This window comes from Peromyscus californicus, unplaced genomic scaffold (assembly GCF_007827085.1).
Source record: "Peromyscus californicus insignis strain IS unplaced genomic scaffold, ASM782708v3 Scaffold_13__1_contigs__length_99412109, whole genome shotgun sequence".
Classification (NCBI taxonomy): domain Eukaryota; kingdom Metazoa; phylum Chordata; class Mammalia; order Rodentia; family Cricetidae; genus Peromyscus; species Peromyscus californicus.
In genome coordinates, this window is record NW_026294424.1 from 70,478,914 (window position 1) to 70,502,584 (window position 23,671).

Here is a 23,671-nt window from a genome sequence, read left to right on the forward strand (position 1 = left end):
TCTTTTGAGACAGGGCCTTTAGCCCGGGCTAGCCTCAGGATCCTATTAGGGGAGGAAGACCTTCTGATCCTTCGGCCTCCACCTCCTGAGTGCTGGGATTACAGGTGTGTATCATCACACCACCTGGTTTATACAGTGCTGGGGACTGAACCCAGGGTCTGCTGGGCAAGCATTCTACCATAGGAGCCACATCCCCAACCTACTTTTCCAAATATTTTAGCATAATTGTATTCACACTATGGATGACATGGAAGCAGATTAACTAAAGGGGCAAATTTCAAAGTTGCCATGTGGCAGCATCGGGATTTAAATCTACTAGCCAGTATTCTTAGTAACTCCACTGAACTTCTTTTCCCGAGTGGTAGCCATGGATGAGAGGGTAGTTTGGGGATCTCAGACCTTGATGCAGGAATTGTAAAACCTGCAAGCAGGCACACACTATCATAATATATATGAAGCAGACGGAGTCTGGGGACAGCCATTTAGGATGGCTTCCTTGCCTACACTTTACAAGGTTCTGCCCACGGGCAGGTCACTGCTCTTGAAAGTCAATTTCCAAGACACTTTCTGCGTCACCATCACTTACTAAGAGCTTCATCTGGGCCTGGCAGTGTACTAATGGACTTTTAGTCTTCGTTTCTCCTGCCCAGAACTCTTTGATAGCCGTCATGGGTTTAAAATACACCCACACACACTTAGACGTTCTTCCGGAAATGGAGACTAACTCTCTCCCCGAGCGTGGCCTGGACCTAGTGAGTTATGTTTGATGAAGACAATGAAGCGGAAGTGATCGCCTCCAGTTTTAGAGACTAGGTCTTTAAAAGGACGCCGTGGCTCCTACAGCTTTCTCTTTGGGATCGCCCACTCTGAAGGAAGGCAGTCGGACGCCATGTCGTGCAAACCTTCAGACAGCTGGAGAGGCTCGTGCGGCAGACCTGAATCTTCTCAGCAAAAGGAACTGAGAACAGAGTCCCTGCGTTAACAGTGCTGAATGTGAGCCATCCCGGAAGCCCATCTCTCAGTCCGCATAATGCCTTTAGTGCCCTTAGAAGCATGAGACCTCGATCATCAGCCGAGTGCCTCCAAAATTCCTGACCCAGGGACGCTGCTGTAGCTCAGCAGGTTTCAACGTCATGTGTGCTACAGCATTAGGTTTGATGACTGCTTCCATTTTCTCCATGAGAAAAGTGAGACTGTGAGTCCAACAACCTGCCAAAGTCACAGAGTACAGCAATACAGAGCTAACTTTATATCCAGGGTCTCGGATTTCAAACGCACGCACGCTTGTGCATGTGCGTGTTGCGTGTGTGTGTGTGTGTGTGTGTGCGTGTGTGTTCAATCAAACTCTACAAACCTTAAGACTCAGAGACTTACCAACTACAATGAAGTTTCCACACTTAGACACGCACGCGGAGGATTCAATTCGATCTCCCAAGAGCTGTTCCCATCTCATCTTCCCAGAGTAAATGTCAACCGCTTTGACTCTGTGGGAGTGGGAGCCGATGAACACGGTTGTGGATGACTGATCGGCAGCTGCTGCTATCACGAGCAGAGGGGAGGCATCTACACACTTGCCTGTGTCTGACCTCCACCTCTCTCGCAACACCACTGTCTCAGCCCCTACCGCAGGTTTCCCCTCCTCAGAAACCGGCGGTTTTTTCAAATTTTCATCAGGAGCTGGAGGACTTAAGCCTTTCAGTATTTGAATGTTAGTCTGTGGAATGAAATCCAGAGGACAGACTGAAGGGCAGTGTCCTAACTTAGTTAGAAGCTTCCAAGGGCCCAGAGACAAGACCTGGCTCCCTCTGCTCAGAGCAATCAAAGCGTTTGTCTCACTGTCGTGGGTGGAGGGCAAGGCAGAACCCAGATGTGCGGCTTTCCCGCAGGCTCCCTCTGGATCCGCATCACTCAGCTTCCTTTTCGTGGCGTAAGCCTTGTTGACTTTCAGGTCCTCGTGGGTAAACAGGGTCTGGATGATGTGGTTGTAAATCTTTAAGATAGAACTGCTGAGAATAAGCTCCAGGAGCCCAGGTATGGGTGTGCCAGTGAGCTTTTCAATCTCGGTGAGGAGCCACTCAGACTTCAGGGAATCTCCGCCGCTATCTAAGAAGAGCGAGTTGTCGGGAACCTGCACAGGATCCTCGGGATCCTCAGGGAGATTCAGAATAGACTACGGACGAGAGAAGGGAGAGACACGGTGAGAGGCCCAAACCAGAGGGCTTCACAGGTAACAAGTGACAGAAAGCTGACAGGACCTACAGCACAGATGGCATCATAAAAAAATGCTAACTGTTAAGATAAATTAAAAGTTATTTTCTCTATACTAGTAACCATCACATATTACCAACTCCGTCACAGATTATCATTATAATCTCTAACTACGATTCCTTTTAGAGCATAAAATAAGGAATAAGGCTACAGAAACGTCTGCTTTACCACCTAGCCCTTAAGGTCCCCACAGCTAATATTCCCTACACGACAGTAACACTGATCCATTTCATAGAATTCAAACTGCCTCCCAAGTGGCTCCCTAACAATTTAGCCCTCAGTGTTTAAGACTAACCAAATGCATTCACCTCACAGAACCATTCAGAAAAACCTATCTTTTTGTTGTTGTTTTCTGAGACAGGGTTTCTCTGTGCACCCCTGGATGTCCTGGAACTCACTATGTAGACCAGGCTGGCCTCGAACTCATAGAGATCCACCCGCCTCTGCCTCCTGAGTGCTGCGATTAAAGGCCTGGGACACCAACCAGGCTGAATACTCTACATCTTATCTAGGAAATTTTGCTTTCCTATTGAGACATATTTAAAAATGCCTTGAGCAGAAAGAAACACGCAACTACTGCAAGTTTCTCAGAACTAATGGCAGAAACCGAGATCCAATGGCTAGCCCACTGGGCAGGGTGTGGTTTTAGGACGGCAAGGGCATAGGTAATGCCCTGCCTCTACCAGGGAAAGTCATGTCAGTAGGCACGTAGACACTGGCACCTTTTAAATTAACTCACTTTCAATGAATTTCTGTGTGAGACATTTAATTAAATACTCTAACTTTTATTATAAACAACCTGGATGAAGGGAGGTATGCTACCTGGCACCTGGACAGCTGTAATATTCTTAAAATAATTTTACTGGCTTACTAGGGATACTAAAATTCCCTATAATGAATGAATTACAAGAATAAATTTATATTTAAGAAGTTGTACCTTCCATAAATACTGTAATTTTTCCCAAAGTTCCTCTCTTCCATGGATCTTACTCCTCGGCTGTGAGTTTATGTAATGTAAATACATCTCATTTAGTGCAGAAACATCAATTTTACCTTAATATGAAGAGAAATAACAAACATTAAAATAACATGTGTAAACTTTAACCATACAGCTGGGGGTGTGGCTGTGTAGTGGAGCATGTGTAGTGGAGCATGTGTTCACACATACCAGGTCCTAGGCTTGACCCCACCTCATAACATAAGCAAATAAATTACTTTTGCCCCAGAGCCACTGTGTGTGAATTAGTCATGCACACTTCACTGTAAAGCTTAGCGATCATACAGAACAGATAATCAATCCTGAAGGCCGACGCCACAGACTATAGTGAATATCACCCGAGAGGGAAGAAGATGCTTTTTACTGATGTTCAAGGGCTCAAGACGTGGTATCGAGGGGAGGAACAAAGCACTGACTACAAGTGAGATGCACGGAGTGAAAATGGGTTCCATTACCTTGTACGCTAACTAGATGCATCTAAAATTCTTAACAAATATGATGAATGACAGAGCAACTACTATATTTTGAAGTATGTGTTAAATTAAAATGTCATGGGTGAGGAACTATCAATAGTGTATATAAACGCATATACATATATAAAACATACTTTAAAAATACTTTGTGTGTGTGTGTGTGTTCTGTACAACTTTTGGGACTTGACTCTCTCCTATCATAACACCGAGTTATCAAACCACTAGGCATGTGCAGCATCCATCTCTAACCATGAGCCATCTCTCTAGCCTCATACTTTTTTTTTTAAAGCATAGTCTTATTATATAGCTCAAGTTGGTGTAAAGCTTAGGAATCCTCCTGCCTCAGCTTCCCCAGTGCCGGGATTACAGGTATGTGGTACTGTGTCTGACTTTTAAGAGTATATGTTTTGCCACCTAGGCTACATAGTGAAACCAAGGCTACCCTGAAATACATATCAAGACTCTGTTGCCCAAAAGGTATGTAAATTGAAGCTAAGTAGTACTAGGCAGAATTTCAACTCTACCACTGCAATGACTCATTTTGTGTCAACATGAGTCATAGGTTGGTCCACTGTTCAAAATTGATTCAAAACTCTTTCTGGGTGCATCTATAATGACATTTCAGGATAAGATTAGCATATGAACCAATGGCCTCAGTGAAGAAGACTGTCTTCCCAAACTGGCTGGTTATCAGTCCAGCCCTGGAGGCCTGCACAGACACAAAGTAGAAGGGGGATGAACCTCCTCACTGTGTGTGCTGGGAGATGCCTGCAGTGTCTACGCCATGGCTCCCGATTCTCAGGCCTCAAAACTGAGAACTACAGCCCCAGCTCTCTTAGGACCCCTCCAGCTCGAAGCATAGGACGCAACCTTTCAGTCTCTGGAGCCACGTCAGTCAGTTCCCTCTAATATTTTTATATATCTATCTAAACATCAGTTCTGTTTCTCTGGTGACCCCTGACCTTCATGGCCAGCCTGACTGGGTTCAGAGTCACTCCCCTAGGTGTGTCTGTGAGGATGCTCTGGGGATGAACAAAGCATGACCATCCCTGAGCACGGGCTGGGGGCACAGAGAATAAAGGAAGGAGACAGCCAGTCAGAGCCTGTCTTCACCCTCTCTGCTGGCCACCATCACATGATCTGAGCTGCTTACTGCGCCTTCCGTCCATGGCAGACAGACACACGATGAAGCCATCAGCCCCAATCTTTCCTCCCTTCAGCCTTTTCTGTCGGGTACTGTCAGGGGATGCACAAGTAATTAATACTCGGCACAATGGTCTCGGGGGGGGGGGGGGGGGGGGGAATTGCCTACCTGCAAATCGGAATACCATCAGCCCACAGGAGTTTTTCAACAGGAATGAGTTAGTTACACAAAGCAATTAACAGAGGGTCGACCACAGTTACTGCTAGTATCACTTAGTATAGCACTTATGTAGCCGTTAAACTAATCTGAGTACCATTAGCGTTCTCCAGCACTGAACACATCTGCGCTAAGTCACTTTACCATGACATGTAAATGGTAGAGTATCAATCAACACTATGTCATCAGGGAGGGCGTGAGTTGGAAGCTGTTTCTGCAATTCGTTAAAGATGCAATCCTTTACTAAATCAACTTTGGATGCGATGAAGAGAATCAGCTTTTCCTCATTATACCACATGACCGCACAGGATTCCACCTGGTCAAGTTCCTCAGCCACCTATAAGAGAGATTATCCTCATTTACTAATGGGGACATCTAGGAACGGGCTCCTGAATGCTCAGATTTGTTATGCCTAAAATCAGTACAGCTGAATTAACTTCTAGAAAATACCTGAGATTTTTAAAAATTGCTTGCTATTGGTATCTATTACTAACAGAGAGTCACCATTAAAAAAAAAATACATTCCAAAACAAATAAATGAATGTATTTTCATAGGACTCAAAATCTATTTTGTTACTTCCTTTTTATTTTTATGTATGTGTGCCTGTGTGTTTTGCACACCATGTGAATACAGGTGCCAGAGGAGACCAGAGGATGTTGGATCCCCTGTAACTGGAGTTACAGAAGGTTGTGAGCTGTCTGATGTGGGTACTAGAAAGCAACCTGGGTCCTCTGCAAGAGCTGAGGCATCTCTAACCACTGAGCAATCTTTACATTCCCGTATTGATTTTAAAAATGGCCATCTCGGCCGAGCGGTGGTGTGGCATGTCTTTAATCCCAGCATTCGGGAGGCAGTGGCAGGTGGATCTCTGTGAGTTCAAGGCCAGTTTGGTCTACAGGGCGAGTTCCAAGACAGCAAGGACTACACAGAGAAGCCCTGTCTAGGAAAACCAACAAACTAAAAAATAAAAAAATTTTAAAAATGGCCATCTCAAGGAAGGCTTGGGGAGTCACACCTGTAATCCTAACACTAAGAAGCCTGAGGCAGGAGACTTGGAATTTCAGAATAACCTGGGCTACATAAAGAGACTCTGCCTCAAAATAAAACAAACAGCCGGGCGGTGGTGGCGCACGCCTTTAATCCCAGCACTCAGGAGGCAGAGCCAGGCAGATCTCTGTGAGTTTGAGGCCAGCCTGGACTACCAAGTGAGTTCCAGGAAAGGCACAAAGCTACACAGAGAAACCCTGTCTTGAAAAACCAAAAAAAATAAATAAATAAAAAAATAAGGCTGGGCGGTGGTGGCGCACGCCTTTAATCCCAGCACTTGGGAGGCAGAGCCAGGCGGATCTCTGTGAGTTCGAGGCCAGCCTGGGCTACCAAGTGAGTTCCAGGAGAGGCGCAAAGCTACACAGAGAAACCCTATCTCGAAAAACCAAAAAAAAAAAATAAAATAAAATAAATAAAATAAAACAAACAAAATATCTTCCTGATAGGAATAAGAAATACATTGAATTACCCATGCCTTTTATTGCTTTTTTTTTAGGTTTTTTTTTTTTTTAGATACAGAGTTTCTTTGTATAGTCCTGGCTGTCCTGGAACTCACTTTGTTGACCAGGCTGGCATTGAACTCAGAGATCCACCTGCCTCTGCCTCCTAAGTGTTGGGATTAAAGGTGTGTACCACTGCCATCTGGCACTGATTTTTTTTTTTTAAATAGGATCCTGCTATATAACTCAGGTTGGCCTTGAGCTCATAATCCTCAGCCTCAGCCTCCAGAGTGGCGTTTACAGGCATGCATCACCACACCCGGCTCCATATTTTTTATTGTAAATAATTATGAATATAAAGATGTGAGCTTTAGATGACACCAACAGAGAGTCTGGCATAGAACTTTGGTGGTAGCCACCTCTACTACCTACCACACTAGTAGATAGTTAATACTTAAGTGGCTCTACCTGTTGTACAAGCTCAGTGTTAAGACGTTTGCCATGCCGCTTGACCTGGCTGTCCTTTCTTCCCAAGAAAAACATCTCTCCGTCTTTCACAGTCACGATGTCTCCTGTGGCTCGCATGGTGCCAAGAGGCACCATCACTTCATCGTCAAGGAAACAGACTCTGTTCTCCCCACCTTTCAAAGACACAGACTCCAGGGTCAAAATCCACAGAAAAAACGAATTGACAATATCAAAATCAAAGTGCCTCTAAAACTCAGGAACTAAGACTCAGACCCTGACTATACTAAAATGAGGAGACTTTAAATGCTATTTTAAATGCTACCTACGCTACCTGATAAAACTAGGCACAGTAACTTTGGGAAGTTAGTGAAAGGATAAAACTAAACTTATTTCTAAAAATATGTATGATTTTAAAAAATATCCTTAGAATACTGCTAGATATAGTTTTGTCAAATGCTAACATTTCAAGTTATGTTTCTAAATTATTAAGAACTGCATGTGCCTGGGGGGCGCTCACCAACCTAAGACAGAGCGCCTGTGTGGCCTGGGCAGGCATCTCCATGATGGGTAAGGTGACCTGCTGACTTCCCACGCAACCTAAGTCAGAAGCTCATTTTCTAGTAAAAGGGGGACCTGTAGGTCCCTGGCCCCCGTTTTGGGTAACTGTTGCCTTGCTTGCTGACCTTGACCTTGATGTCCTCCCTATGCTAATTCCCTGCCGGGTTCCACCCTCCTGAATGCTTAAGGGAAGTTCCTTGTCTGTGTATCCTGCATAATGGGCATTAACAGCTTAGATGCAAGATTGTAAAACATCAGTAGCGAACTTCTGCCCTCCGGGGTTCTCCCATCGTGCTGTAAGCCTGTATTTAAGACCTCTTCCCACCTTCAATAAACAGCATTTGGCATTAAAAAAAAAAAAAAAATTCCACAATTTGAAAAAAAAAAAAAAAAAAAGAACTGCATGTGAAATAATTTGGAGAAACACTAAATATCTCGTGATTATGAAGAGATTAAAATTTATCACTGAAAAGTTCATTCTACATTTAAAAAAGTCATGAAAGGAATAAAAGAAACAACTGATTTTTCTTTCCTTAAAATCAACCAAGAAATATAAACCAACCTAAAAATACTTGGCCGGTGCCTTCGTGAACTGGGGAACCGTTTGCGTCCCTGACCTCAACCACAGTTCCAAGTAGCGGAGACCCCAGCTGCACAGGAGAGTCACATCTGCGAAAAACACAGCCCAGAGCCTCTTTAAAATTCACATTTGAGCGGACTTCCCAGTGTATCCAAAGCACAGTACAGTAAATAAAGACAAAACAGTTTAGGGTACGATTCAAAGACCACCTGAGGAAAGGGTTTGCTGGAAACAGTATAGCATCTTATTGATTCAGTCACAAAAGGGTCTGGTAGGATCTCGCCACCAGTTATAGGAAAGATTTTGAATTCTTAACTTGAAACAGTGTTTTAAAAATTATCACTACAGTGCCCAACAAACCCTGTCGACAGGTAGGGCTAGGAATGCAGCTCCCCGGCAGAGGGCGTGCTCAGCATGCAAGGCCTATCACCTTCAATTGCCATCATGTTCAACTGCCATCCCAAACAAAACTCACAAACCCCAGTATTAATGCTAAGATCTCTGGATAAGACTCCTCCCCTCCACTGAGTGTAACTAAAGCTCTTACTTCACAGGAGAATTAAGAATGTCCTCTGGGATCCTGTAAAAAGTCGCCCAGCTGGATACCTCTGTGATACCATAAATGTTAAATATCCGGGTTTTATTGCCTTTGCCTCGCCATCTTTTGAGAACAGTCAGTGAGGGGAAGGCTTCCCCTCCGAGGGCTAGCACTCTCAGAGAAGTGTGTGCTGACAGGACAGTGGACTTGATGAGCTCACATCCAAATCTCCTCAGCAATGTTGGCGTTGCCTGGAAACACATTAAAGTCACTTAGTTTTCTCCTTCCTTATGTAAATACTAGAAGAATTAATTCAGATTTTGTATTTGGAGCCCATGTGGACATTAAGGCTGTGTTTTTCTTTCTTTAGGATTTCTTATTATTTCTGTGTATGTTTGTATGTGTGTGCCTGCAGAAGCCAGAAGAGGGCATCGGATGCCTTAGAGCCAGACTTACAGGCCATTGTCAATCACTAGACATAGGTTCTGGGAATTGAACTCTGGGCCAAGGAATACTCCTAACCACTGGGACATCTCTCTAACCCTGAGGTTAGAATTTTCAGTTGGCAAGCCTGATTAATAAGACCCTAAATAAATATTTCACATTTCATCCATGTTATTGTATTTATAAACAGTTTATTTCTTTTTTATTACCAAGTGGTTCTCCACTGTATAAATTAGGGCTCTTTTTTCCATTTCCATATAAAATCTAGGATCAACTTGTGAGTTTCTACAAAACATTTACTGGGATTTTGGTAGAAAAGTACATTTGACACAACTTACAGACTGACTTAGTAAGAGCTGCCCTGTTGAAATGCCTGTTTACACAGGTAGGTCTTTAATGTCCATCAATAATCTTAAAGAGTTTTCAGTGCATGAGTCTTGCTATTCTTCAAACTTATTCTTATTTTATTATTTTTGATGTTATTGTAAAGAAATATTTTCTTAATTTGGCTTTAGGCATTTCCTTAATAGAAATACACATACCTAGAAATACATATGACTATATACACATATTTATACATTCAAGTACAGCTGGCTTTTATATCAAGAGGATAACTTCCAATTTGGCTAAATGCATATTAGTTCTAATGTCGTCTTCTCCCAGTTCTCCAGATACATGATCATGTTGTCCGCGTATGAAATTTCTCCTCCACCTTCTCCTTTTCCTTCTCTCCCTCTCCTTCCTTCTACTCTTCTTCCCCCTTCCCTTTCTCCTTATTGCACTGGGGAGACATACCAGCACAATGCTAAAAAAGGAGGAAAGAGACAGGGAGGGAGGGAGAGAGGCAGGCGGGTGGTGGTGGTGGTGGTGGTGGTGGTGGTGGTGGTGGTGGTGGTGCACACCTTTAATCCCAGCACTCGGGAGGCAGAGGCAGGCGGATCTCTGTGAGTTCGAGGCCAGCCTGGTCTACAGAACAAGTTCCAGGACAGAAACTCTGCCTCGAAAAACAAAACAAAATGAAAGAAAGAATTACTTTATCTACATGAGTGTTTTGCTTCCATGTATATGTGGGTACCTGAGGATGTAAAAGGCACCAAATCCCCTAGAACCCAGGATCTGAAGTGATGGATGCTTGTGAGCCACCATGTGGGTGACAGGAACCAAACTGAAGTCCTCGGAAGAGCAACAAGGGCTTTTATCCTCTAACTACCGTCTCCAACTCTTTTAACCACTTACAGTGCAGCATCTTACAGCTTGTGTGCGACACACTCCTTTGATTTTATAATTTTTCTGAGTGTTTCCTCTCTATGCATATGTGTGCATCACATGTACACCTGGTGTCCTCAGAGGTCAGAGGATGGTGTCAGAGCCTCTAGAACTGGAGTTACAGACAATTATGAACTACCATGTGGGTGACAGAAAGTGAACCCAGGTCTTCTCCAAGAACAGCAGCTGAACTCACAATGGGTGTGACAGCATGCACAAAATCTATGTAAGCCCAAACCAGAACAAGTCCATGGAGAGGAGAGTTGGGCACAATGTCCCATCCCTAGCCAAGGAGCTATTGGCAACTGTCAGCTGCTGAGAGAGGGTCATTTTTCTCCTAAGAGTGTAGCCCTGGTAAGTTAACCATGTGTCAGTGAAAGGCCACACATCCAAGAATATTTGGGCTGCACAAATTAGCCTTTGTGGGGGTTTGAATGAAAATAGTCCCCTTAGGCTCATAGGGAGTGGTACTATTAGGGGGTGTGGCCTTGTTGGAGGAAGTGTGTCACTGGGAGGGGGCTTTGAGGTCTCAGATGCTTAAGAAAGGCTCAGTTTCTCACTCTCTTCCTGCTGCCTGCTGATCAAATGTAGAACCTCTTTCTTCTACCTGGATCTACACTGTACCTATTCTACACTCAATAGAAAGTTGGCCAGTTTGTTGTAATAATAAAGCACCATCTCTGCCTGAGTACCACCATACTTCCTGCCGTGACAATAATGGACTAAACCTCTGAATTGTAAGCCAGCCCCAATTAAATGTTTCCTTGTAAGAGTTGCCATGGTCATGGTGTCTCTTCACAGCAATAGAAACCCTATCTAAGACAGCTTTGATGAAGAAAAAAAAAAAAAACCCACAAATCGGGTAGGTATGGGAGGAGTAGATCTATGAAGACTCAGGGAGAAGGGCGAGTATGATCAGACATGTAGGAAATTCTCAAAGAATGAAAACAGTTGTCAATTGTGGGAAAGGTGTGGTATGTGGTGTATGTACACAGGAGCATGAGTGTACACATGCAGAGGCCAGAACAGGATATCCGGTGTCTTCCTCTACCACACTCCACCATATTTTTTTGAACCTGAAACTGACCATTCCAGCTAGGCAAGCTGATTAGTGAGCTTCCAGAATCCACCTGCCTCAGCCCCAACCAACACTGAGATTCAGGCATATGTGGCATGCCTGGCTTTTACATGGGTACCGGGGACATGAACTCACGCTTTCATAAAAAGTGCTCTTATATACTAAGATACCTCTCCGGTTCCATACTCTTTGTGTTTTTGGGGGGTAGGGTGGGAGGGGGGGCGGTATTTGGTTGGTTGGTTGGTGGTCTGAGACAGGGTCTCTCTGTGTAGTCCTGGCTGTCCTGGAACTCACTGTGTAGAGCAGGCTGGTCTTGAGCTCCCCATAGGAAGCCCCACCGCCCAAGTATTGAGATTATAGGCAGATGCTCACACACCTGGTTCTCAGCTCATCTGCAATGGAGTGACTAATATACTAGCTTTTGGTAGGAACACTATGCTTAAACGTTATGAGAGAAGATACCCCAGCAGCACACTCACAGTCAAAAATCAAGTTCCTCCAGTGGACAACAGGCGAACGAATGCACAGTAAATAACTCTCTAGGCATGCTTAACTGATTTCTCTTTCATTTTAAGATAAACATGTGCCATCACAAGGTGGTAGCCTTTGATGAGCTAACTACACATCCTTAATCCAGTGGGAAGAACACAGAACTATAAAGGATCCTCTACCACATGCAACCTTAGAAGAATGCAGAAGAAAACATTTCCGTTGCTCCTGAAGCATACCTGTAAAACAGTCACTCTGTGGTGGGAAAAGAGAGCATCAGCTAACTTTGATGGGGTCACTTTGACAGAAGTCGGCACGATAAGCAGACAGGCCCCACTGAACAGAGAAACAAATATTTCCACAACAGATGGATCGAAGGTCAGAGGTGAAGCCAGAAACAAGACATCTTCGTGGGTGATGTCAAAAAGTACCCTAAAGACAAACAGAGCATCGCTGTCATCAGGACTGCCTAAGCCTGGGCAAGCACAGACCCTAAAGAAGCGTTAAGTAGGGACTGGAGAGATGGCTCAGTGGTTAAAAGCACTTCCTGCTCTTTCAAAGGACTCAGGTTCGGTTCCCAGCACCCACATGGTAGTTCACCCCATCTGAAACTCTTGTTCCAGAGAATTCATGGCTTCTTCTGACTTCTATGAACACCAGGTATACACATAGCACACAGACATTCATGCAAGAAAAACATTCATACACATGAAATAAAAATAGATAAATCGCCAGTTGTGGTGGCGCACGCCGGTAGGATTTGCTGAAGGAGGCGGAGGCATGAGGATCACGAGTTCGAGGCCAGCCTGGGCTACACATAAGAAATTAGAAAAAAAAAAAAATAGATAAATCTAAAAGAAGAGGAGGAGGAGGAAATCAGCATCCATGCCATCACCAAGGAGAACATGTTTTTCTGGATGCCTCAGACTTCATTCTTCAGAGTAACCGAAACGGCAGTATTGCTGCTGGAAACCCTCTTTACAGAAGGCAGGACTGAAGCCCTCCAGCAGAGTGCGGTGGTGGTACACGCCTGTAACCCCAGCAGCACTCAGGAGGCAGAGGAAGGGGTGCATCTCTGCAAGCTTGAGGCCAGCCTGGGCTACATCGTCAGTTCCAGGGCAGCCAGAGCTACACAGTAAGACCCTGTCTCAACCATCTTTTAAATAAATAAAAATAGATAGAAGAGAGTCCTTTAAATAATTCCATTTCCCTCCTTTTACCAGATAAGCTTTATCATCCGTGACTATTTTCTCATTTATTAATGTAGACAGAGTGAACTACAACCCCCAGAATTCTCTTTCTACTATGCTTTCATTTTGTCTTTGTTTTTATTTTTGTTGTTTTGTTTTCCTTTTGTTTTTTAGAGATACTGTTCTGTTATGTAGCTCTGGCTGGCCTAGCACTCACTATGTAGCCCAGACTGGCCTCAAATTCACAGCAGTCCTCCTGCTTCGGGCTTCCAATAGCTAGGATTACAGGTGTGAATCACCAGTTATAGGGGGTTCCCTTTAAGGAGCAGGTTAGAGAACAGAAGGCTGGCGGCTGCCATTCAGTGAAGTACACACTCTGCCGGTTATTCAGTTCAACATTCCAGTCCATAAGCAGCTGAGTTTTCTCAATCCTGAAATGGCCCGATTTCTCCTTAGTGAAAACCAAACAGGGCTGGAGCGATGACTTCGTGCTTCAGAGCACACTGCTGCTCCAGCACCTCCTGGGAAGTCAGGCAGTTTGGTCTAGCTAACTCCAGGTCGAGAGAAACCAAAGTCTCTGGCCTCTGCATACACATAACATACCCACAAGTAGATATACACATGACTAAAAACAAGTCAGACTGTTTTTTTACAAAGCAGCAGCCGCAGCAGCAGTGCTGGGTCTACGGGTAATTTCCCTCCCACCTGACTGTGTTTTCTGACTATGCTGTGGGGTTCCAACCTGCTACTGACTCTCTCCTAGCCGAACACACTTTCTCAGTCATTCTGTGTGAGCCAGTCTCTTGTAAAAATCCACTCTTATACTCTGGTTTCCTTGCAGTAGAATCTTCCTTCTGCTGAATTATATTTTGTGTATGATCTAATGAATAAAGCTTGTCTGAAGATCAGAGGGCAAAGCCAGGCAGTGGTGGCACACACATTTAATCCAGAACTCAAGAGGCAGAGGCAGATGGATCTCTGTGAGTTCAAGGCCACCCTGGGCTACACAGGCTTGATCCAGTCTAAAATAGAAACAGAGCCAGGCAGTGATGGCAAACACCTTTGATCCCAGCCCTTGGGATATCACACACCTTTAATCCCAGCACTAGGGAGGTGGAAAGAGGAAGTGATATGGCTGGGCGGAGAGGGGACTATAAGGCAGGAGGAGACAGGAGCTGGGTATTCTTTCGGCTGAGTATTTCGTAGAGGTAAGAAGTAGTGGCTGGCTGCTCTACTTCTCTGACCTTTCAGCATTTACCCTGAGATCTGACTGGAGTTATCTGTATTTGTTGGATGCCCAGCTTGTTACATGGGTCCTGTGTTCAGAACTCCAATCTCACGCACACCACTCACGCACATGCACACACATACCCATAGCTTCTGTTCTATCTTTTGTGTGTTCTGTGATTGGCCTGTTAACCACAATTGTATGCCTTGTCTGCAGAGAACTAAAGATAATATACAGATCAAACAGGACAGATCCAATTGATCAGTTATTTAGGATTATCCATTTGGATCAAGATTTACAAAGAACAGATATTTAAATTTATTTTTCTTTTTTAAAATGCAAGATTTTTGTTTGTTTTATTTATTTTTCAAAACAGAGTTTCTCTGTGTAACAGCCCTGTCTGTCCTGGAACCTGACTTGTAGGCCAGGCTGTCCTCAAACTCAGAGATCCACTTGCCTCTGCCTCCCAAGTGCTGGGATTAAAGATGTACACCATCACTGCCTGGCTAGAATGAAAGATTTTCATTTTGTTTTGTTTTCCTGAGTTAGAGTTTCTCTCCACAGCACAAACTGGCCTCAAACTTGTAATCTCCCTCTGCCTCTCAAATGCTGAGACTCCTGGTGAGTCCCGCCACACCCAGCTTAAAGCACAAATTCTAAGAAGGATTCACAGGACAGAACTTACCGAAAGTGCTGGATGTTTGGAAGTATGCATGCGTGAGGCACTCTGACGATCTTTGGTGTCCCTGTGGTCCCTGAGGTATGGAGGACATAAGCCAAGCAACGCTCTTGCCGAATGTCCATGTGTGCCTTCTCTCCGATGCTGTTCTCAGAATTCCTGCTGGTTTGTCTACCATTTATCTCATATTTCTCTTTTCTATCACCATTTTCCCAATGAAGTGTGAAGAGCACGAGGTTCTTATGTTCCACTGAAACTGTGTCATAGTTCAAAAGTGTTTCATGTGAAGATTTGAATTTCTGTGAGAGAAGATATTTATGAATATTAACATGTTAAAAAGGATTCTTCTATAGAGAATATAAAATATCCATTTCCTCATTCAATATGGCTTAACCTGGGATGGGAGGACTAGCTACATATCTTGGGACAAGGAGAGAAATGAGACACAACCAAGAGTTAAGTGTCCTTATTTTCAAACTCACCTTCAAAGCAGACATGTATAAAAGCACATAACTGCAATGCAATGTGGTAAAAGTGGTAAGGGCACATGACTGAGATGTTGGTGGAGAAGCGGAACTTACTCCACACAAAGGTCAGAGATTCCTCCACACAAAGGTCAGAGATTCCAGAGGCAATATTTGTTATTCCCCAGATGAGAAGATGGGTAGTTCAGTCAGTCACCAACGGAGAGCACCTGATCTAAGAAAGCTGAGGACAGTAAGCACTTCAGAGACGTGCAAACGCGGAGAAGAAGGTGAGGGCTGGTGCGACAGGAGACGAAAGGAGACCAGAAAGTGGCAACAGCATGTGACTAACTGTTAAATGATTGCCGCTTACTGAATCCTTTACAGTGGTTCTGAGCTGGTCTTGCACTAGGAGTAGACAGCAAGAGTCGGCAAGCAGCCTCCACAGAAGTTGTGGCCTTCTGGCCATGGTGAACCAATGGCTGGGTTCTGGCTTTGGTGCTTTGGCGTGATGCAGAAGTGAGTTGGACGAAACGATGTGATGTTTAATTTGTTTAGCTTTTGATCTCTGGAAACAAGTTCTTGCTGTGTGGCCCTGGCTGGCCTGGAATTCACTATGTAGACCACTTTGGCCTCTACCCTGAGGCCATTGTCAGTGCTCTGAGGGCTAGGATTACAGAGTCCACCACCACTGGACCCGCATACATTTAAAGTGGGGTTCTTCTCAGTAGAGCTTCTTGGGCTGATTTGTAAAAACAGCTTAACTGAAACAATCTGAGTTTTCATATTAAACAAATAGATATAAATAACAAAAGGTCAAACGCTGGTAGTTTGCCACGTTTTCTGCTTGTGTGTTTGTTGTACATGTGCATGTTAGAAGTGTCATGTTATGCTGTAATGCTAAAAACAACAACAACAACAACAATAATAATAAATATTAAAGGCAAACTGTAACCATCTGTAATCTCAGGACACATGAGCTGGAGGCAGCAGGACCTTCTAACACAAATTCTAGGTTAGCTGGACATAGTGGTGCATGTCCTTAATCCCAGCACTCACGACACAGAGGCAGGAAGACTTCTGTGAGTTTGAAGCTAGCCTGATCTACATAACGAGTTCCAGGACAGCCAGGGCTATGGAGAGAGAACCTGCCTCAAACCAAACAAACCCAGACAAACAAAAAAAGAAGTTCAAGGTCATCAGCTTAATAGTGAGTTTGAGGTCAGCCAGGGATATATGAAACTTTATTTAAAACAAAACAGCAACTAAAATAGCTCAAGACTATATATTCTTAAGATTTAGATCGAAATCATTATTTTCCATGAAAACTGTCCACTGCCTGAGACACACTCAGCTCCCTCAGAGCCCCACCACTGTAGATCCATGGTGGGCTCCGGAGTACTTGCCCTTCTTTTCTCCCCAACACACAGTACACAAAGTTAGAGGGGTTGTATACACCAGCATCCTCCCAAATACCTCATCTCTACCTAGTGCCAGCCTCTACACTGCTGACATTTGGGCACAGAATTCCTTGTGGGAGCCTGTCTTGTACACTCTAGGATTTTTAGCACCCTCTGCTACCTACTGGATGCCAATAGCTCCTTGTTTTTATTAGGATAATTATTACAGCTCGGAAGACCAGCTTCTGAGCTGCTAAAAAGGCTCAAAGAGAAAGCCTTAGTGTGGCAAAACTTAGTACTGTTATCTGAGGGCTTTTTTAGGAAGTGAATGAATTTTCACGCATTCTGATGGCTACTTTCTTTATTCTCTCATGTTAGCTCCAAATCTCTTTGTTCTTCACAGCTATATATATCCAACAGAATCTTTCATGTTGAATACAGGAGTTACATTTGAAGGTCACATTCCATTTAAGTAAATGATAAAAGACAGAGTCATCTTGACAACATACATGCAATAAACCTCAACTTCCTAATTGGTAGGGCTGTAATTTGCAGCTGCAGCTGCAAAGAAAGAACCAATCATTTTGTTATCTACCTAAAGAGATAATCTTATAAAGGACTTTTAAAGGAGTTACAAGACTAAACCACTGAGGAGTCCAAGAAAAATAAGGAAATTGTGTATTACATCCTGTATTTCTGAGTGTAATAACATTTTAAACTAACACTTTGGGATTAACAATCATAACAATGTCGGGCTCTCTTGGACTAAGATTGTTTACAGAGCTCCAAGTGCCATAAAAGGTTTGGTTGGAACTCGGGTTTACCTTAATTCTCTTAATATGAGCTCATTTCAGCATTCTCCAAGGCACAGTAACACTAAAAGCAGTCAGTGCTCTTAACCTCTGAGCCATCTCTCCAGCTCTATACTTAAAAATGTTTTAAATAATACACTCAGCTTTCCAATAATGTGTGGTTTAAGAGCTCATCTCTTTTTCAAAATGTACGTTTGTTTATAATTCTTTAACATTGGAGACCACTGTAATTGATACAAGTACATAAAAGTAAACTCTCCAAGTACTATGATACTTTCCACCACTGGAAATAATTTGGAAACAGGAAGGAAAAAAAAAAAAACAATTGCCATAAGGTGAGAAGATACTTTCTTATCATAAAGGGGTGGTTCTCAATGAAGTGTTCAGACGGACAGGGCATACTCGGGAAGATCTGGGCATTTCTGGATGCAAGATCGAAAAGGTGCAGTAGCTCTTTTACTGGTCTCTAATATATGGAAGGCAGTAATGCTATTAACCATCTTATATTGTACTGGAAAACTTCCCACAACACACACTCAACCAAAATGGTGACATCACTGAAGCTGAGAAACACTGCCAGAGTCAGTAAATTCAGAAGCCAAGACAGAGAACTTTTTTTTTCTTTTTTGGTTTTTCAAGATAGGGTTTCTCCGTGTAGCCCTGGCTATCCTGGAAGTAGCTCTGAAGACGAGGTTGGCCTCGATCTCACAGAGAACCCAGCTGAGAGAACTCTTAAACTGAAAATAGTCTCTCTCCCTCCCACTTCACACCCCTCCAAAACACTTAAACACCAAGACTTACATGAACCTGCTTTTTCTCAACGAGAACATACTTGAGATCACATTTTTTCATAAAGTGAGTCGATAATAACGGTGGCGAGTTTGGATCAATAGGTGCATAAGCTGCCGGGACCTGAAGGATCCTGAAGGAGAAACAGGAGGTTAGCGGAGTGAATAAAATTCTCCTGGGAGCACTTCCACGTCTCTACTTAATGTTCGTTAGCATTTCAGAATTTCAGGGTCATGCCTTAGTTGCAAATAGTTATTTTATCTTGTGCCCAATGAATATCTTGGGTATTGTAAAATTCTATTTTAACTTCTCATAACTTGGGATGGGGATGTAGCTCAATTGTCTGGAGTTTGCTTGGCATGTACAAGGTCCTGGGTTCAATACTCAGTATTAAAAAAAAAGGGAGCTCTTAACACTTAATATACAGAAATACAACATTTTAAAAGGCTTAAACTAACAAGGACTGGAGTAATGTCTCAGTGGTTTTCTTTGATCTAACAACAGTTATATAACGCTTTAGCTGTTTTCTATTGACAAATGAGGCCTTTATACTTTGGAGCTATTTATTCTGCTTGTGAAAACCTTTAGTCTCTCCTTAATAAGCATGAATTAAATGATTAAAATGATTTAAATAATTAAAAATAATACTTAGATAAATGTGTACTTTAATATCTTCAGAAAACTGACAATACAAAAAAAAATATCCACCAGTAAACAGAACAATAGCTTACAATGTGCACTACATAATAAAACTATAAATTAGCTTAGCGTAGTATCAGTTTATACTAGAAATATTACCCTAAAATCCAGGAGGGTAGGTTGATCCCAGGTTGACAGTAGAGACCAATTTCCCGAACTCCTCCAAAGTCACAATGTGTTAGCAGAAACTTGGATAATTCCGAAGCCTCACTCAGCACAGTCTTGTAGGTGTAAAACACTGGAGGCTGGTTGTTGCCTTCATCAAAACATACAGCTGCTCTATTCAAATAAATGGAGGCAGCGTGGTGCACCAACTCCTGAAGAGTCATTTTACCGAGGTTTGTCTAAACACCCGTGGCCGAGAAATCTACAGAGAGAAATGTTAGGAGAAGTTAGGGGAGTTTTAGGCAGGCGAGGAAGAAACGTGTCCACTAACAAAAATGATTGTATGAGCTGGGTATCTACATCAGTGACAGACTGCTTGCCAGTGTGCACTGAGTTCCGTGCCCAGCATTGCAAAACAACAAACTGAAAGGAAGCGCCCAGAGAAAAGCTATGTCTATGCTGAAGATTCTGCAAGGCTTATTGACTGATGAAAATGTTAAGAGTCTGGAGAGTTGGGATGCTGCAGACTCAAAGACAAACCACCTTGGAATATCTTGACAGCAGGATTATTGCCCACCTGTGTTGTGGGCTATCCGTACACTGTGTGAAGATGTGTTTGCTGTGACTGGTACAATAAAAAGCTGATGGTCAACAGCTAGGCAGGTGGTACAGGCAGGATTTCCCAGGACAGAGAGGAAGAGGAGGAAAACCAAGGTGCACAGGAGACAGAGAGGAAACAGGAGGAGGTGCAAGATGGAAGAGAGGTAACACCACATGATAGAAGGTCGATTAAAATAAATGGGTGAATTTAAGTTATGAGAGCTAGTTACGAGTAATCCTAAACTATGGGCCGAGCTTTCATAATTAATCATAAGTCCCTGTATCGCTTGTTGTGAGCTACACACCTGTCTATCCAACATCCTCAGTGACAGTCAGCTGAAGCCTTTATGAAGATAAGTGCCAGAGTCTAGCTTCCACCAAGCTAAGAATATCACCTGATAATACCCCACACTTAGCCCGGAATGCTCCTTGACTTGCTGTAATCCATCTACCTAATTCCCTTGATTTTTTACTTTCTGTCCTTCGACTATACAAGCTCACAGAACTGCTTCCATGCTGGGGCACGATTTTTAGGGTAACCTAAATCTCTGTCCCTGGAGCCCGATCACTCATATTTGGCTCACAATAAATTATCTCTTACTGTCCTTAAGGTAAGAGCAGTATTTTGTGTTACGAAAAAAACCAAAAAGCTGTATCAAAGATCACGACTGAAGCTCTAAACTTACAAAACACCTATGGCAACTCTGCTGAAATCAATGACATATAAATTAATCTGATGACAGCTGAACCCACACTGGATCAGAACTTAAAACATGTGGGAAGAGCGTGACACACACATAACAGAATTAAAGACAGAAATGTAGATTTATTCCTCAATTGACTACAATGTCAAAAGGATATACACTTTAAAAATAACCAAAAAAGGGGGCTGGAGAGGTGGCTCAATGGTTAAACACACCAGTTGCCAAAGGTCTGGGGTTCAATTCCCAGTATCACATGGCAGTTTATAAGCATCTTGACTCTAGTTCCGAGGGATCCTACTGTCTTTTCTGACCCCTGAAATGAATATGGTGCACGAATATGCATGTAGGCAAAACATTCATAGAGAGAAAATATTTTTTGTAGATTTATTTTAAGTGTACGAATTTTTTTGCTTGTATGCATGTACATCACCTGTATGCCTGTTCAATCCCCTAGAACTGGGATTATAGATGGTTGTAATGTACCATGTGGGTGCTGGGAATTGAACTCAGGTCCTCTTCAAGAGCAACAATTTCTTTTAACCACTGATCCATCTCTCCAGCCCAAAATAAATAAATCTTTTTTTGTTTTGGTTTGGTTTTCGTTTTCGAAACAGGGTTTCTCCATGTAGTTTTAGTGCCTGGAACTCACAGAAATCCGCCTAGCTCTGCCTCCCAAGTGCTATGATTAAAAGCATGCGCCAGCAATGCCCAGCTGGTATTTCTTTTTAATAAACATTTCTATAAGTACTAACTTTTGTGGTACACAAAAGATGATTTTCCATAGATATACAAATGGTCATTATACAAATTATACAGACTACAGTATATACTACGGTTATAGGGAGTGAGTTTATTTGGAATATAAGGTTAGTGTAGTAGAGTACCTCCTGCTATTTTTGCTTACATATGAACACGGACCAGCCAAATAAATTTCTTTAAATACCCATTGTCCACATTATGAATTATACTTATTTTTACAAAAATCTAGTCTGGACCTGGAGATACATCTCAGGAGTTAAAGAGCCCTTGTTCTTTTAGAAGACCCAGGTTCAATATCAGCACCCACATGGTAGCTCATAGCAGTCCATAGTTCCAGTTCCAGAGGATCCAATACCCTCTAAAGATACCAGGCATGAACGAGGTGCACATACATACATGCAGGTAAAACATTTATGGTATTTTTTATTAAAAAAATACCACAAGTATTAAAATTATCTTGTATTTTTAAATTTGATACTTAGGAATCACATTTCAATTTTTTTGCATCCTTTTGGGAATTTTCAGTTTTATGGGTTTAAGAAGCCCTTTTCTTTAACCAACTTGATGTTAATTAAATGACACAATTGAATAAAATAAAAAATTAGTCTGTTTCAAAGTTGCTTTTCCTCCAGAAAGCAAACACAATGTACCACTGTTAATTTCTCACAAGAAAATAATAATCTAATAACATACTTCATAGCAGTGGAATAATGGGACTATAAACTAAGTTTTTAAAAAGAGAAAGTGTCATTTTTATAACAAACTACAAAACTCACCACACAAAATATATACAATAAGTAAGTTTTTCTACTTTGAATTTACAGGTTTCCCAGTGGCAAAATTCAGTCTTGTCTAGATTTTCATTTCAGTCATTAAATTTATGTATATGTATTTTTTTTTCTCTCTCTCTCCAATAAACATAATTTATTCCATGCTCAGATATACCTGGGTCAACAAATGGCTCGGGATAAAGGAACCGACCATCACGCCTGAAAACCCGAGTTCAATTCCTGGGACCCACATGATGGAAGGAGAGATCCAACTCCCAAAAGGTGTCTTGTGACTTCCTCAAGCATGCTGCCCGCCCCCAAACCCCCACAAATACTTTAATGTTAAATAAGAAAACAAAAACAAGTCAACTATGGCTTTTTAAAGGCGGACTTTTAGGAACAGCAGAAGGGCAATCTAACAAGCAGATTTCGCGTTACACGATCAAGCTTAAACGGCTAGCCCATTTGCAACTGTAAATGACGTTCGTTAGTCACCAACAAATCCTGCTCCTCCGGGCTCTCCCTATACTGGGCATTATAAATATTGGTCAATTATCCATCGGCGTCTTCATACACACACATCAACGCCGCCACCTTTAGTTACAATGCACCTCGTGGCTTCCAAAACTCTTTCACTGGCTCTCGGGGACCACGCTAGGAGGTGGCGAGGCAGGTGCCCTGCATTTCACTGAAGGGCACCGACCGGGTGGAGGCGGGGTGACCCCACCCGGAGGCCACACAGCACGGATTAGCTGGCCATCCCAGCCAGGCCGGGCCGGCTCCCGAAGCCGGGCGGACTCGAGCGGAGGCAGCCCGGCCTCCTCGGCCCCCACCCCACCTTTTCACGACAGCGCGTGCAGTACACTTTCCAGCGAGCAGCCGATGCCCAGCAGCCGTAAAGCTACCCCGTCACCACCGGGTTTCTCGCGTCCATCTTCCGGCGCCCGTGACGTCAGCGCCAGCGCCGGGGGCGTGGCTATGGCTGACGGGGCTCCGCCCAGATGCGCCGCGTGGCCCTGCCGGGCCGTTGCAGGTTCAGAACTGCCGAGCAGTCCAGGCGGCAGACTTCTATCTGTGTGTGTGTGTGTGTGTGTGTGTGCCTGCATGAGTTTATGTGCACCATGTGCATGCAGAACTGCCGAGCAGTCCAGGCGGCAGACTTCTATCTGTGTGTGTGTGTGTGTGCCTGCATGAGTTTATGTGCACCATGTGCATGCAGAACTGCCGAGCAGTCCAGGCGGCAGACTTCTATCTGTGTGTGTGTGTGTGTGCCTGCATGAGTTTATGTGCACCATGTGCATGCAGGTGCGGGCCGATTCCCTGGAGCTGGAGTCGCCGGTGGTTGTGAGTCACCACGTGGGTGCCGGGAGCCCAAAACAGACCTCTGGAAGGGCGGTGAGCACTCTTCACAGCCATCTCTAACACAGTTGAAATTTGAGCCGCACGCAATCTCCTCGTTCCTAAA

The 23,671-nt window shown here is 43.4% G+C and overlaps 1 protein-coding gene across 6 annotated transcripts in view; it reads right to left on the bottom strand.

Annotated features, from left to right (window-relative positions):
- Aasdh (aminoadipate-semialdehyde dehydrogenase) overlaps nt 1-23,164 on the bottom strand; it is a 28,619-nt gene extending 5,455 nt beyond the window's left edge. Inside the window, exons 1-11 of one of the 6 annotated variants that reach the window (XM_052735228.1) lie at nt 23,045-23,164; nt 19,368-19,635; nt 18,582-18,702; nt 15,111-15,403; nt 12,247-12,439; nt 8,740-8,981; nt 8,175-8,281; nt 7,055-7,227; nt 5,243-5,435; nt 3,206-3,321; nt 1,375-2,170 (exon numbers count right to left, since the gene is read on the bottom strand). In XM_052735228.1, coding sequence (XP_052591188.1) covers nt 1,375-2,170; nt 3,206-3,321; nt 5,243-5,435; nt 7,055-7,227; nt 8,175-8,281; nt 8,740-8,981; nt 12,247-12,439; nt 15,111-15,403; nt 18,582-18,702; nt 19,368-19,597 — 2,464 coding nt within the window. In that variant the 5' untranslated portion in view covers nt 19,598-19,635; nt 23,045-23,164. The other 5 variants (XM_052735230.1, XM_052735229.1, XM_052735227.1 and 2 more) reach the window with 5 other exon arrangements.
- Nucleotides 23,165-23,671: the final 507 nt, after the last annotated feature.